General features: G+C 45.6%; 2 protein-coding genes across 3 annotated transcripts in view; both read left to right on the top strand.

Annotated features, from left to right (window-relative positions):
• HEPHL1 (hephaestin like 1) overlaps positions 1-1484 on the top strand; it is a 38267-nt gene extending 36783 nt beyond the window's left edge. The window contains exons 19-20 of the mRNA XM_069883427.1: positions 518-577; positions 657-1484. Coding sequence (XP_069739528.1) covers positions 518-577; positions 657-859 — 263 coding nt within the window. The 3' untranslated portion in view covers positions 860-1484. The remainder of the gene's footprint in view (positions 1-517; positions 578-656) is intronic.
• A 3611-nt stretch (positions 1485-5095) lies between these two features.
• The window catches only part of PANX1 (pannexin 1), a 33104-nt gene continuing 24198 nt past the window's right edge, over positions 5096-14001 (top strand). For both annotated transcript variants that reach the window (XM_069883418.1, XM_069883417.1), the window contains exon 1: positions 5096-5371. In XM_069883418.1, the coding sequence (XP_069739519.1) occupies positions 5191-5371 (181 nt within the window). In that variant the 5' untranslated portion in view covers positions 5096-5190. The remainder of the gene's footprint in view (positions 5372-14001) is intronic.

Genomic DNA, 14001 nt, shown 5'->3' on the forward strand with positions numbered 1-14001 from the left:
CCAAAATATTCCTTTCTTGGACAAGGTGAATTTATTTTATACCATATATTCTTTTTGGCTATGAGACTTCAAATGAACAAACAAATGCAGAACTGAATCATAGAATGGATTGTGTTGCAAGGAACCATAAAGACCATCTAGTCCAACCTCCTTCCCCTGTCCAGCCTGGCTTTAAACACATCTAGAGGCATCCCCAGCTTCTCTGGGCAACCTGTTCCAGTGTTTTATTCCCCACATCAGGAAAACCTTTCTTCTTTATGTCCAATTTAAATCTGTCCTCTTTCACTTTAAAACAATCCTCCTTTGTCCTATCACTGCAGTCAGTAGTGAAGTAACAGAGGTAGCTATAGAGAATGGGGATGTTGCCCAGACTGATGGCTGTGTTCATCTAATCAGGTTTTCTGTTTAGATCAACAAGGTAAAAGGAATTCAATAAAATCAGGACTATTTTTCCAGAATGCAAAGAAGGTTTTAATAAGGCTTTCAACTTAACTATGCCTTTTCTCTCACCACACAGGACGACTCACAACTGAAGCATATGATAAAACCACTGCAAAAAATAAAACCACTGCAACTGGTAAGGATTTCTTAAAATGTAATTTAAAACTCTTCAGATTCATGTGTAGATTTCTCATGAACTGCTTTTCTTTTAACAGATTATGACAGCAAAGAGGGCAATTTTTTTGGCAAAACTTTGAGTCCTGGAGAAGCCAGCCTTATACTTGCAGCCTTTTTTTTCATCGGACTTGTTCTGCTGTCAACAGCGTTAATCTTATTCTGGCTCATCACTCGCCAAAGAAACAGGATCCAGTATACGGCTCTGCATGACAAAAGTGCACTTTTATCAGATTCCCTTTAAATACCCCCTTCCAGTATCATTCACAGAGCCGCACTGGATTTCGTGACATGCTGCTAATAAAACTGGAGCAAGACATACGCCAATAGTCCTACCCCATAGCCAGCGCTCACAAGAATGAACATGAGCTGTAGGGTTCAGCTCCGAGACCCTCATACCACCCATCACCATTTCCATTCCTTCAGAGTTCAGTTGAGTTTTGGTCAAGATCAAATTCGGCAGATGAACAGAGCAGCACACATCTCAGCTTCCACACCAGCTGCAAAGGATTTATCCACAGGAGTAACAACCAGGGAGCATGGCATCTACATGGGGTTCATGCTAGAGAATGAAAACCACCAGGGGTTGTTGTAAGCGTGCCAGATTCGGAAAGAGCAGGTGTCTATGTGGAAGTCTCCGCGGTTTCCCAAAGTCTCACTCAATGAATTCACTGACATTTAAGCAATTTTCCCTTTATAACCCTTGTTAAAAGAGGAAACTAGGGACAGATTTTTAAAGGCATTTAGGGACCTACTAATATGTTTTAGCACCTGACAGAATTTAGCAGTGCCCCTGTTGTTGGCTTGTAACAGCTTTTGTTTACCCCTTTAAAAATCTAGCCCTGAGTAACCTCCAAGAAAGTTAGTTGACTGTACTGATTCTGTACGTCTTTTTTTCCACTGAGCAGCACCTCACTCCCTATTTGTAATGAAGTCATCAGGAGGTTGATCTCTGCACTCTGCAAGGAAGACAGGCAGACTCAGGCATATTTAACAGTGCTTGAATGTTTATATCTCATTTTTAATTAGATAGATAGTGCTCATTCTTTCCAGCTCACATTAGCTACAGCTCTTGCAGAGGAACTCCAGAACAAACAAATCCATGGAACTGTTTAACCGAATTTGATTTTGAGCATAAAGTCAAATAGCTGTTGTGTTTTTTTTTAATTTTATTTTTTCCAGTTCGGTGTTTTGAAGTATGTTCAAATGTAGGAAAGTTTACTGCCCACCACTCTTATTGCAGCTGGCATCCTGGAACCAATATGTTGAAGTTTCTTAGATGTTTCTCAGTTGTTTCTTTATTCTTTGTTTTCCCCAGTCATTTAAGAGCACACGTGTGAGATAGAACTGCAGGACTGAGCCCGAATAGGAGTTTCTCCATAGCATTAAACACTTTCAGATTCCTTCTCTACATCTTCCCTTTGAGCTGACAAAACCAAATACTATAAGCCCTTTCAACTTCTTGTTTTGTTAACATTAAAATTGAGGTTTCCTGTTCTGTGCAAAACCACTGTCTGTCTGTGCAGAGCATTTGCTCTCTGTATACACAGAAAATTAAAGCCTTTCACCTAAACATACACTGTTAATAAAGGAAATTATTTGGTACTTTCCTTCCAAAGTAGCTAATGCGCCTGAATTTTTAGAAACAGAATCATAAATATATTTTGACAGTAGGAACTAGCCAGCCAAAGTGATTGCAACAATAATAACCCCCGGGTTATTTGTACAAACCTTCTGGCATAGTTCATTTCATTTGGTACACTTTTTGGATGGACGGCGGCTGTGAAACAGGAATGAAGCCTCCAAAGGTCCTCCAGATGTCACCGCTGCTTGCCCAGGTGACATAGCCTGCCACAGAGTCTGAAGCATCACAGATAGCGTAAAGCACTGCATTTAGCATTGTCTGCCTGACAGAGGTAGCTCCACGGCCAGCCGTGCCCTGACACTTATGTTGAAGGACCAGCAGGAACAGAGAGCAAAGCAACAAAATGGATAAAGGAAGAAAATAAACAAGTCACTGGGACAGGTGTTTTCTCCACAGAGCGTTACAGGCCCTTAAGTATTAAAACTCCATATTATGAACTTGGGTAGCAGATGGAAACTGTCCTAGCACCAGAAACACAGAAGTTAACACATACAAGATCAAACCTACAAATCTTTCCAGAGGAATAAGCATCTCTGACACCCATACAATGTGAACTGGATGAAATTTTTCTGAAAAAAAAACACCAGAAAAGTGGTCAACAGAACAAAAGACACCATGGAAAAATCAATGTGTATTTTCTTTAAAGAAAATTGTGCCTTAGTGAGAGTTTTGAAGAAGTCAATGTGGAGCTAGGAGACCTGGATGAATATAGCCTGCTTACATTTTCATTAGACATTTGAGAAGATTCTTAGTTAAAATTTTGAAAGAAATGAAATCACCATGGGATGAGAGGAAGGGCCCATTGAGGCTAAATATCTGGTTAAAAAAACAGGAAAAAGCAGTCAGATTTTATGGTGGAATTCACTCACAGGGTGCTGGGAACCTTTGCTCTTCCCTATTTTCTGTAAATGGTATGAAAAGGGTGACAAGTTTAGTGACAATCATAAGTACATGTAGCATGAAAAATAATGCCAAGTGTAAAAAGCTGCAGGATAAAATTAATTGCTGGTACATTTACAGCAGTGCTTCTGGCCAAAAGCAATCCCAGCCCTGCGTGCGTGATGCTGTCTATGCACCTCAGAAATGGGATCTTATTTGTTATGGTCTAATGACAATGTTAGCTCAAATGCACCTTAGTGCGCAGAATGGCAGCTGATTATTAGGAATCAATAGGAATTAAGAGCAAAGCAAACTAGGAAACGACATGGCAGCATTTTAGAAATGTCTGGGTCACCTGCGTCTTGAATGCAGCATGAGCCACATCTCCCAGGCCCATCCTGGAGAGGACACGGCAGAACAGAAAGAACAAGGGAATCAGTTTGGTAGGACGCTTTCCATTCAAGGGATGTTTTCCTTGGATTAGGGTTTGGAAGAACAGAAAGGACGATTGAAAGCAGATAAGACAGTGGTTCTATAAAGGGAGAGCTGAGTGGAGAAGTGAAAAAATTGTCCCATTTGGCAGAAGTAGTATGAGGCAGAGGAGTGCTGCAAGCAAAGCACAGCGCAGGAGGTGGCTCTTCAAGGTGGACAGACATCTCTGTAACTCCTAGTCAGATGGGGCTGAGGATGTTCTGAGTTTGCTGATGTTCAGAAAGCAGCTGGAAAAATATAAGGAGGGAAATTAATTTGTTTAATTAAGGTGAAGGCACCCCACTGACTCCCACAAAAAGAGACTTTGAGATGTGGGAACGGAGAGTAAACACTTTGAAATGCCACAGCACGTGGTGTTACATAGATTAAGGGCTTGGAGCATCTGCCAGATGAGATGGGGGGAGAGGGCTGGGGTTGTTCATCCTGGAGATGACTCAGGCGGATTTTATTCCTGTGTACAAACACCTGATGGGGAGTGTAGTGCAGACAGAGCTGGGCTCTTCTCAGCAGAGACCAGCAAGAGGACCAGAGGTCACCATCCTTCTGTCACACCAGAAGGGTAGGATGTCACACCAGAAAGATGGGATGTCATCCAGAGGGACCTGGACAAGCTGGAGAAGTGGGGCTGTGAGAACCTCATGGGGCAACTGGGTTGGGGCAAACCGCAGTTTCAGTACAGGATGAGGGATGATGTGATCGGGAGCAGCCCTGCAGAGAAAGTACTTGGGGGTGGCTCGTTGATGAGAAGCCCAACATGAGCTGGCAATGTGCACTCACAGTGCAGAACACCAAACATAGCCTGGGCTGCATCAAAAGAAGCGTGGCCAGCAGGTCGAGGGAGGGGGTTCTGCCACTCTATTCCTCTCTTGTGAGACCTCATCTGGAGAACTGTGCCCAGTTCTGGAATCCTCAACATGAGAAAGATTTGGAGCTGCTGAAACAGGTCCAGAGGAGAGCTACAAAGATGATCAGAGGAATGGAGCACCTCTGCTATGAGCACAGGCTGAGAGAGTTGGGGTTGTTCAGCCTGGAGAAGAGAAAGCTCCGAGGAGACCTTATAGCGACCTTCTAGTGCCTGAAGGAACTACAGGAAAGCTGGATGGGGACTATTCACAAAGGCTTGTAGTGACAAGATGAGGGGGAATGGCTTTAAATTGGAATGGGGAAGATTTAGGTTAGAGATTAGGAAGAAATTCTTCACTACGAGAGCGGTGAGGCACAGGCACAGGTTGCCCAGGGAAGTTGTGGATGCCTCATCCCACTACGTGTTCAAGGCCAGGTTGGATGAGGCTTTGAGCGGCCTGGTCTGGTGGGGGCGGGGGTTGGGGTTGGAAATGGATGATGTTTAAGGTCCTTTCCAACCCTTCCCACTCCATGTGAGCAAACAGCCCGGGGGACCCGGAGCGACCGCGGGGCAGCGGGGCGGAGCCAGGCCCAGCCGGGAGGGGCCGAGCCGGGAGGAACCGAGCCGAGCCGAGCCGAGCTGAGCCGGGAGGAGCCGGGAGGAGCCGAGCTGAGCCGGGAGGAGCCGAGCCGAGCCGAGAGGCGCCGATCTCGCCATGGCCATCGCGCACATCGCCTCCGAGTACGTCTTCTCCGACTTCTTGCTGAAGGAGCCGCCGGAGACGCGGTACAAGGGGCTGCGGCTGGAGCTGGCGGTGGACAAGATCGTCACCTGCGTGGCGGTGGGGCTGCCGCTGCTGCTCATCTCGCTCGCCTTCGCCCAGGAGGTCTCCATCGGTAACCGGCCGCCTCCCCGCGGCGAACAAAGGGCTCGGCGGGGCGGGGGGGGGGACCCTGGGTGGGACAAAAGGCTGGGCTTTCCCCCTCTTAGAGTCACGGAATAGGTAGGGTTGGAAGAGACCTTAAAGGTCATCTAGTTCCAACGCCCCACTAGACCAGGCATCCCACTAGATCTCTTCCCCGTGCCCTCTTCCCCCCCCCCCCCGGGGCATCCTGGAGCTCTGTTATTCCCTTAACACCTCGGGAACATCAGCTCTGTCCGCTCAGCTGCCGCGTCCTCTTCTGTCAGTGCTGCAGCCGGGCTGCTCTTTGTTTCCCGACGCTGCTCAACCCGCCGAAACCAGCCGTGTCCTGCGACCCAGGGTGCCTGGAGGGTTTTGCATTAGGATCTCGCTGTCCTTCCAGAGGAGGCTCCAAAGATGATCAGAGGGCTGGAGCCCCTTCCCTGTGAGGACAGGCTGAGGGAGTTGGGGTTGTTCAGCCTGGAGAAGAGAAGGCTCCGAGGAGACCTTATAGCGACCTTCCAGTACCTGAAAGGGGCTACAAGAAAGCTGGGGAGGGACTGTTCACAAAGGCTTGTAGTGATAGGGCTAGGGGAAGGGCAGATTTAGACTAGATATGAGGAGGAATTTCTTCACCATGAGAGTGGTGACGCACTGGCACAGGTTGCCCAGGGAAGCTGTGGCTGCCCCATCCCTGGAGGTGTTCGAGGCCAGGGTGGATGGGGCCTTGAGCAGCCTGACCTAGTGGGATGTCCCTGCCCATGGTGGGGGGGTGGAACTGGATGATCTTTAAGGTCCCTTCCAGCCCAAACTATTCTATGATTCTATGATTCATTCAGCAGGTGTCAGGGACAGGTGCCAGGGGAAACAGATCTCCAGCCTCTGTGTTTGGGCAGCGGATGGCTCCGTTGTGTGTTGCTTTCCTCTGCTCTGCTGCACTTCTGTCACTGTTCCAGTTCAACTTCTGCCACGATTCTGTAGATGAATCTATGCTCTACAGGAGAAGGGCTAATTTTCCTAGTTATTTTGCTATTTTGTTTTCCCCATTCCCAAGTTACCAAAACGCTTGTGCAGCAGCCTAGTAGCTGGCCTTTTCAGAGTCTGAAATGATGAGGAGACTTTTAAATCTAAATGACAAGGGGTTGTATCTTGGAGACTCAGTTATAACAGGCTGAGGGAGTTGGGGTTGATCAGCCTGGAGAAGAGAAGGCTCTGAGGAGATCTTACAGCAACTTTCCAGTACCTGAAGGGGCTACAAGAAAGCTGGAGAGGGACTATTCATAAAGGCTTGTAGTGATAGGACGAGGGGCAATGGGTATAAACTGGAGAAGGGCAGATTTAGACTAGACATAAGGAAGAATTTCTTCACTATGAGAGTGGTGAGGCACAGGAACAGGTTGCCAAGGGAGGTTGTGGCTGCCCCATCCCTGAAGGTGTTCAAGGCCAGGTTGGATGGGGCCTTGGGTAGCCTGACCTAGTGGAATGTCCCTTCCCATGGTAGGGAGCTTGGAACTGGATGATCTTTAATGTCCCTTCCAACCCAAACTATTCTATGATTCTATAAAATCACAGGGCTTCCGCCCTTTCAGAAATAGTGTGATTTGCTGAATGCACCTGTTTATTGGCATTCAGTGTTGTATAACTGAGATACATCGGTAGGTTTGAGTCAAGTGCATGTCAAGAGAGTGGAAGGTGGAGTGGGACTGTGAATTACTGGTGAATCTCTGCAAAAACCATTGTGAATAATATTAATCAGGTGCCAGACTGCAGAGGTAAGATGCCTCAGACTGCTGTATTTACACCTAACTACACACCTATTGCAATAGATGTGGTTCAACCCGAAGTGCTGTGGCCTTCAATAACCACATAGAGAAGTTGGACAACCAGATTGGGAATGGTTGGACTTGATCCGGTGGGTCTCTTCCAACCTGGTGATTCTATGATTCTATGATTCTAGGAATGCAAAGGCCAGATCCCAGCCTTGTGGTGACTCTGGTCTATCAATGACTGGATGGATACAGCAGTATTTCTGTAATTTGACCTGCTGCTTTTCTGCTACTGCTATGTGCACATTTCTTTCTCTTAAAGCAATGACGAATAGGGCTTGCATTTCCATGTACTAGCTCATATATAGACTCATTCGTTCTTCATCCTTTTGCTTCTCTGAAAGTGCTGGATCCAGTTTGAAATGGTGCCCGTGTATCAGAGTCTCTTATGAGCTCTACAGAAGTATTTATTTCATTTTCCTTCCTTAGGTGAAGCTCCAGCACACAGTTGAATTGCAGAGTTTGGTAAAGTGTGTCTTTCTTTTGGATGAGTTAAGTTCTCATCTTTGCTAACCCAACATTTGGTCCTCAGTGCATTCTATATGCAACAAAGTTCAATATTAGACTAGCTCAAATTGAATCTGTGACTGCAGCAGATTCATAAAGCAAGAATTAAAATGTGTGTTACATCTTACCTGTGCTTTATTTGCTTATAATCCTGAGGAGCTGTTAGAAGAAAACACGAGGTTTAAAACCAGGCTGTTCTGTTTGAAAAATGAATATGAATAGGCCAGGCCCCCGGTGTGAGTCCAACTACACCACGTGGTTTCCATACAGAAAATGATACTAGATACAGCAGCCACGCTGCAGTTACAGCTGTTGCCTATTTTCCACACAGTCCTAGCAGCTTAACAGGCTGCCTGCTTCTGGGAGATCCCAAAGTAGTTTCCATTAAATCTTTTGGGAGATAGAGAGGATTCTGTGGGCTGGATACGTCCAGTTCTGCGAGCACTAGTTTTCTGCCAGCAATAGAACAGGAAGCAAGGGTTGGTTTCAAAAGCTTCCTGGTGTAGTTGTGCTTTGAAAAACCTCAGGAGTGCTAAACTGAGAGAAAATGCTGGAGTCCATTGTAGGTCTGAAGAAGAGCAACTTGGAATCAGAAGTGCTTGTGAAAGCCGTATGTGAATCACAGCATGGAAATATCTCTGCCTCCAGCTACAAAAATTGAACGCCCTATCCAAAAATGAATGCTCAGCTCCTATTTCTGTTGGGATAATTGCATTATCTAAATTTATTACCTAAAATTCTCTTGGCACCTTGAGCCGTCACCTTCCTCACCCACTTTGCCTTCCTGTTTCGTTGCAGGGCAGTGTCAGGGAACTGCAAATTTCCTCCTACGTGTGGTTGCTGTTAATTGTGCAGAATGATTAAAATGTTTCTGAAGGCCGCAGAGGTTTTCTGAAGCTGCCAAGTAACTTAGTTTTGATAGGAGTTTCAGGGGATAAAGAAGATTCCAGTGAGTTTTGCAGGGGATTTCTCTGCCAGAGAAACCTTTGCTGCTGCACTCAGCCAGCGAGCACTGCTGGAACTCCTGGGGTTAGAGCCTGCACCACACTTCAGCATCATTCAGGGGCAGCAGGAGGACTAATATAAGTTTATTATTGGTTAAATTTTAGAAACCTAGGGTCAGCTACAGTTCTGTGATGATTTTAAGCTGGTTGTGGTAGTACTTAGCTGTGATTGAGCTGCTGTCTGCCAGCCCCGGGAAGCTTTGCTGCTTGAAATTCTGTGCCTGTATCTTTTTACATCTAGACCTGGTTTTGTACAATTTTATAACAAATTATGTAATTTTATACTGAGAATTTGAAAATGGAAATGATTGTAGGATTGTGAGGATTGTGTTGTATGTGCTTATGTTTCTTATGTAGTGGACTTATAATTTGTATTTACCTATATTACTTAGTAATTCATAGTGTAAGTATACTACAGGTGGTCAGGTAGTACAGTAGCAGAAACTATATAAATATGGCTAAATCACCCATCCCTGTTAGAAAAGGGGAAAAAAAAATTACACATAGGTACCTTCAGCAACATATGAGCCACAGAATCAGCAGAATTTTAGCTGTCATTTTTCCATGACCACGTTTTTAATTAGTAGCTTTGAGCCAGGGTTGAGATTCTATTTTTTAAACTGAGTGTATATTGTAAGATATGCTTTTTACTGTGAACATCTTAACTGAAGACATAGATATTTATTGCCAAGGCACTGCTTGTAGCAGGATATTGCAGTCTTAAGCAGGTGCAGACAGTTGAGCTGAGAGGAAATCAAAACAAACTGCTGAGTTTGGCAGAGGCTGTTTCCAAGAGCATTCTGGGAAAACTGGCTTGGGTTGCAGCTGAAAGAAAAGCAGATGTGAGCGCTGTCCAGTCAACTTCAAATATTCACATCTTTTCATGTAGGAAGAGAATTGGGGATTGCTCATATGTGCTTATGCCCAGTAGTGGCTGCTTGTCACCATATGATGTCATTTGACATTCTGCATACAGCTGGCATTCGGGCACTGCTGTGCAGTGGACAGCATGTGCCAGCTGCGTTCACTGTGGCTTCATGTGGGAGATGATGGCTGGGAAGGAAGACAAGGATGGGGAGGAGAGAGGAAAAGTAGGCAGGCTCTTGGTGGCCACCAGCAGCCCTTATGACAGGTTCAGTTTGGGTGTTGGTTGTATGTAGATCAGATGTTGCTAGTATAGAATTATAGAATGATGGGATGATTTGAGTCAGAAGGGAGCTTAAAGATCATCTAGTTTCAGCCCTCATGGCATGGGCAGGGACACCTTCCACTGGATCATGTTGCTCCAAGCCCCATCCAACTGGGCCTTGAACGCTTCCAGGGATGAGGCATCCATATCTTCTCTGGGCAACCTGTTCCAGTGCCTCACCACCCTCACAATAAAGAATTTTTTTTAAATATCTAAGTTAAATCTACCCTCTTTCAGTTTAAAACCATTAACCCTCATCCTATAAGTACATCCCCTGATAAAGATGAATCAACTAATCCTCTTGTGTTAGCTTCTCTGCTAGCACAGGACCCATGATACAGAAATCATCCTGTATTAAGTAAAAACACCTAAGAAACTTGGGTATAAATCAGCATGAAGATCTTGGTGGTTCTACTGACTTGTCAACTGTGGCAGGATGGTGGCTTAGGAGGTGCCTGGCCATGGACCAACACACATCATCTGCATGAAACTGTCAAAATGAAGATATGCTCAACTCAAAAATTCTTATTTCCCTCTTATGCATCTTACCTCTATGCTGGAGAGTGCTCAAAGGTGGAAAAGTGGAACCTTGCCCTGTGCTTTGCACACCACAGTGTTAATGTCCCCCTTGACCACTTTAGGCTTTCCCAGTGGTGACAATCCTTGCTTGCTCTGCTCAGTTTCCACCTTATTTCAGGGATGTTTTTTCCCATAATTTGTTTGTTTTAGTTCTCCTCCCACCCAGTTGTCTACCTGTGGGATCTGAGATGTTCTGGCCAGCAGAAAACACAGGGTGTAGGGTGTTAGTGGGAACTCTGGGTGCTGCATCCCAACAGCTTCTGTGGGTGCTACTGAGACAGCAGTGCCCATCTGCAGTGTCCCTTATTGCATGTCCAGCTAGACCTGTGTCTCTCTACAGGTTAATCTTGTTTCTCAAACAGTTGTGAGAATCAAATTTATAGAAGGGGGGGAAAAAAAAACACAAGTGAGGCTAAATCACAACAAATGAAAGTTGCCTGGAGGAGAAGGACCTGGGGGTGTTGGTTGACAGCGACTGAACATGAGCCAGCAGTGGCCCAGGTGGCCAAGAAGGCCAATGGCATCTTGGCTTGTATCAGAAATGGTGTGACCAGCAGGTCCAGGGAGGTTATTTTCCCTCTGTACTCGGCACTGGTGAGACCGCTCCTCGAATCCTGTGTTCAGTTCTGGGCCCCTCACCACAAGAAGGATGTTGAGGCTCTGGAGCGAGTCCAGAGAAGAGCAACGAATCTGGTGAAGGGGCTGGAGAACAGGCCTTATGAGGAACGGCTGAGAGAGCTGGAGTTGTTTAGCCTGGAGAAGAGGAGGCTGAGGGGAGACCTCATTGCTCTCTACAACTACCTGAAAGGAGGTTGTAGAGAGGAGGGTGCTGGCCTCTTCTCCCAAGTGACAGGGGACAGGACAAGAGGGAATGGCCTCAAGCTCCACCAGGGGAGGTTTAGGCTGGACATTAGGAAAAAATTCTTCACAGAAAGAGTCATTGGGCATTGGAACAGGCTGCCCAGGGATGTGGTTGAGTCACCTTTCCTGGAGGTGTTTAAGGCACGGGTGGACGAGGTGCTGAGGGGCATGGTTTAGTGTTTGATAGGAATGGTTGGACTTGATGATCCGGTGGGTCTCTTCCAACCTGGTTATTCTATGATTCTATGATTCTAAATATACAAAAAATAGTCTTAACTCTTGAACTGGCTGTTTTCCTCTCCTGCTACCCCTTTGCTGGCTCTCCTTGCTCATGTGCCTCTCCCTTCACATTCACAAGTTGTTGAGGAGCCTTTTGGGAAACAGTCTATCTTGTGACTTCCATAAGAGCTTGAGGCTAAAGTTAAGTTGGGTGTAATTAGGCCAAAGACTATTGCCATGGCAGCTGTTGGCTGAGAGCTTCAAAAACATCTCCAAGTGCTGCTGAAGCAGGCTGTATGCTAATGATTGACATTTGCACATCTTGCATTTAGTTCAGCAGGATGCCCTGAAAACAGGGGTGTTAATAACAGGACTGACTCAACAAGTGTTCGAGTAGCACCAGTTTGGAGCATCCAGACAAACTATGAATTCCAAAGCATCTTTTGTTAGACGTACAAACCTTAGAGAACAGCAGCATACGCTGTGCCGCTCTGTGGCATAAGGAGTGCTCGGTGCATCACAGAAATTACCAGCATCAGGAACAGGCCTGCCCAGGGAGCCAGGACAAACTTGTAAAAACATGTTTTTTAAAGTCAAGTCTAAATTGTCTTTGGGTGAGCTTCTTCAGCTGTTGTTGAGGAGATTATTTCCTGTTTACCTTCTACAGAGCCAGGTTTTCATTTCCTACAGAAATGATGGTAAGCTGTTTTAGGTGCCAGAGTTAATTGAAGAAGTATCATGGCCCTCTGTTATTGCCTGAGAGCCATGATATTGAGGGTAGGGCTGATGTTGGCAGTGGAGCTAGATGTTCAACACCACTTTTTTGAGATGTTTCTCCTTCTTCAAATGAAGGGAAACTCTTCATTTGCCTTAAATGTCACTGGTGGGAAATTCATTCGTGAGTCAAAAAACTTAGTGCTTTGAAAACAGTGCTTGATAAACACCCAGCCCTTTCCCCACTGCATGACGCTTCTCTGAGGAATAACTGTCAGTCGCCACAGAAGGGGAAAGACACTTGCTGGCTCCTCTGATCCAGTCTGTTTAAACATTGCATCACCTGAGCTTTATGTTCTGCTACTACTTCATTGCCAAAGTAAACGACAGGGAACAGGTTCTTTTCTCCTATGCATCCCTTTGTGTCCATTCCTTCTTAAAAATACTGTCTACTCTGTTTTGCCCAACCTGAAACTTTGAACATGAGAAGCATCTATAAATATAATAAAATTATTCCTTCTGGTCCACTCTTAATGCATGTGTGTACACCCACACATACCATTGCTGTTTCTTTAGCCTACACTGGGACATCTTTTTTCATATTTTAAATGTTGAGGTGGAGGATGTGTGTTGGATGGTGCCTGGGAGTCTGTACATTATGTATGCATGCCTTGATTTTCTTGTTTGTGGATTTTTCTTTAGTGGCTGCTAAGGTGCATAGTTCTTACTAGATAAAATCAGATGATTGGGTATCATGGCTAATTAATTTTGCCTTGTGGAAAACTATAGTGATAATTAATGGCTAGGTTTTCATTGAGCTTATGCAAATCTTTTTCCAGTGATTGCAGTGTAACTGCAGTTGTAATAATTACTTACTGAAGGTTTAATCCTGTCAACTACAAACACCTGATCCTGGTTCAGGGAAAATAGTTCAGCATATGTTTAACATTGATTCTTAGAAGTACTCTCGGTTAGCTGTAGTTTCTTAATTAGACATCTAAGTCAGAAGTGGAGTGTGAGACCACTGGGGAGGAAAACAGTCCAGCTCGCTGGCTTTGTGCTCTCTCTAAAGGGATGTAGCCAGGGATTGCTGAGCCTTCTGTCCCACCTTTCCCCCAAGCAAAGCAGTTGGGTACTGAACAGGGACCCTGTCCTTCAGGTTTGAGTTTTTCCTTGTGACTCTGAGAGTTTCCTTTTTTTTTGTTTGGAAAGCATCTACAGGGGCGGTAGGATGAGAATCGCAAAAGTGGCTTGTATCACACTCATTTAGCATTGACAGCAAAATTTCTGCTTATGTTTGGGCAAAAGGAGCCAGTATAAGCCCACTGCTTGCATCTCAACTCGGCGAAGTCCCAGCTGGGATAGGGACATCTTGTAGACTTCTGATGGCAGATCCTTCCCACATGAGCTTGCAAGACATAGGCAAAGTGGATGAAAAAGTGTTACCGGAGCACAGGACCTCCACCTGCAGGCAAGCCCATTCTAATTTTCATGGTGAAGTATAGGAGATACAGAGGAGCCAGTTGCAGAAGAAAAGGATTCTCCTGGTACAGATAGGGAGGAAATAGCTGGGGGCTTGTTGGCAGAGCACACGTGAAGAGATGCCATGGCTGGGTGGGGTGACAGCTTGGTGTTGCTGCTTGCTGACTGCGGTGACTCAGCCTCGTACCCTGCACTCAGTTGCATGCCAGAGAGTAATTCCTGCCATCAGTGACCAGCTGCATCT

The sequence above is a fragment of the Phaenicophaeus curvirostris genome, chromosome 1 (assembly GCF_032191515.1).
Source record: "Phaenicophaeus curvirostris isolate KB17595 chromosome 1, BPBGC_Pcur_1.0, whole genome shotgun sequence".
Classification (NCBI taxonomy): domain Eukaryota; kingdom Metazoa; phylum Chordata; class Aves; order Cuculiformes; family Cuculidae; genus Phaenicophaeus; species Phaenicophaeus curvirostris.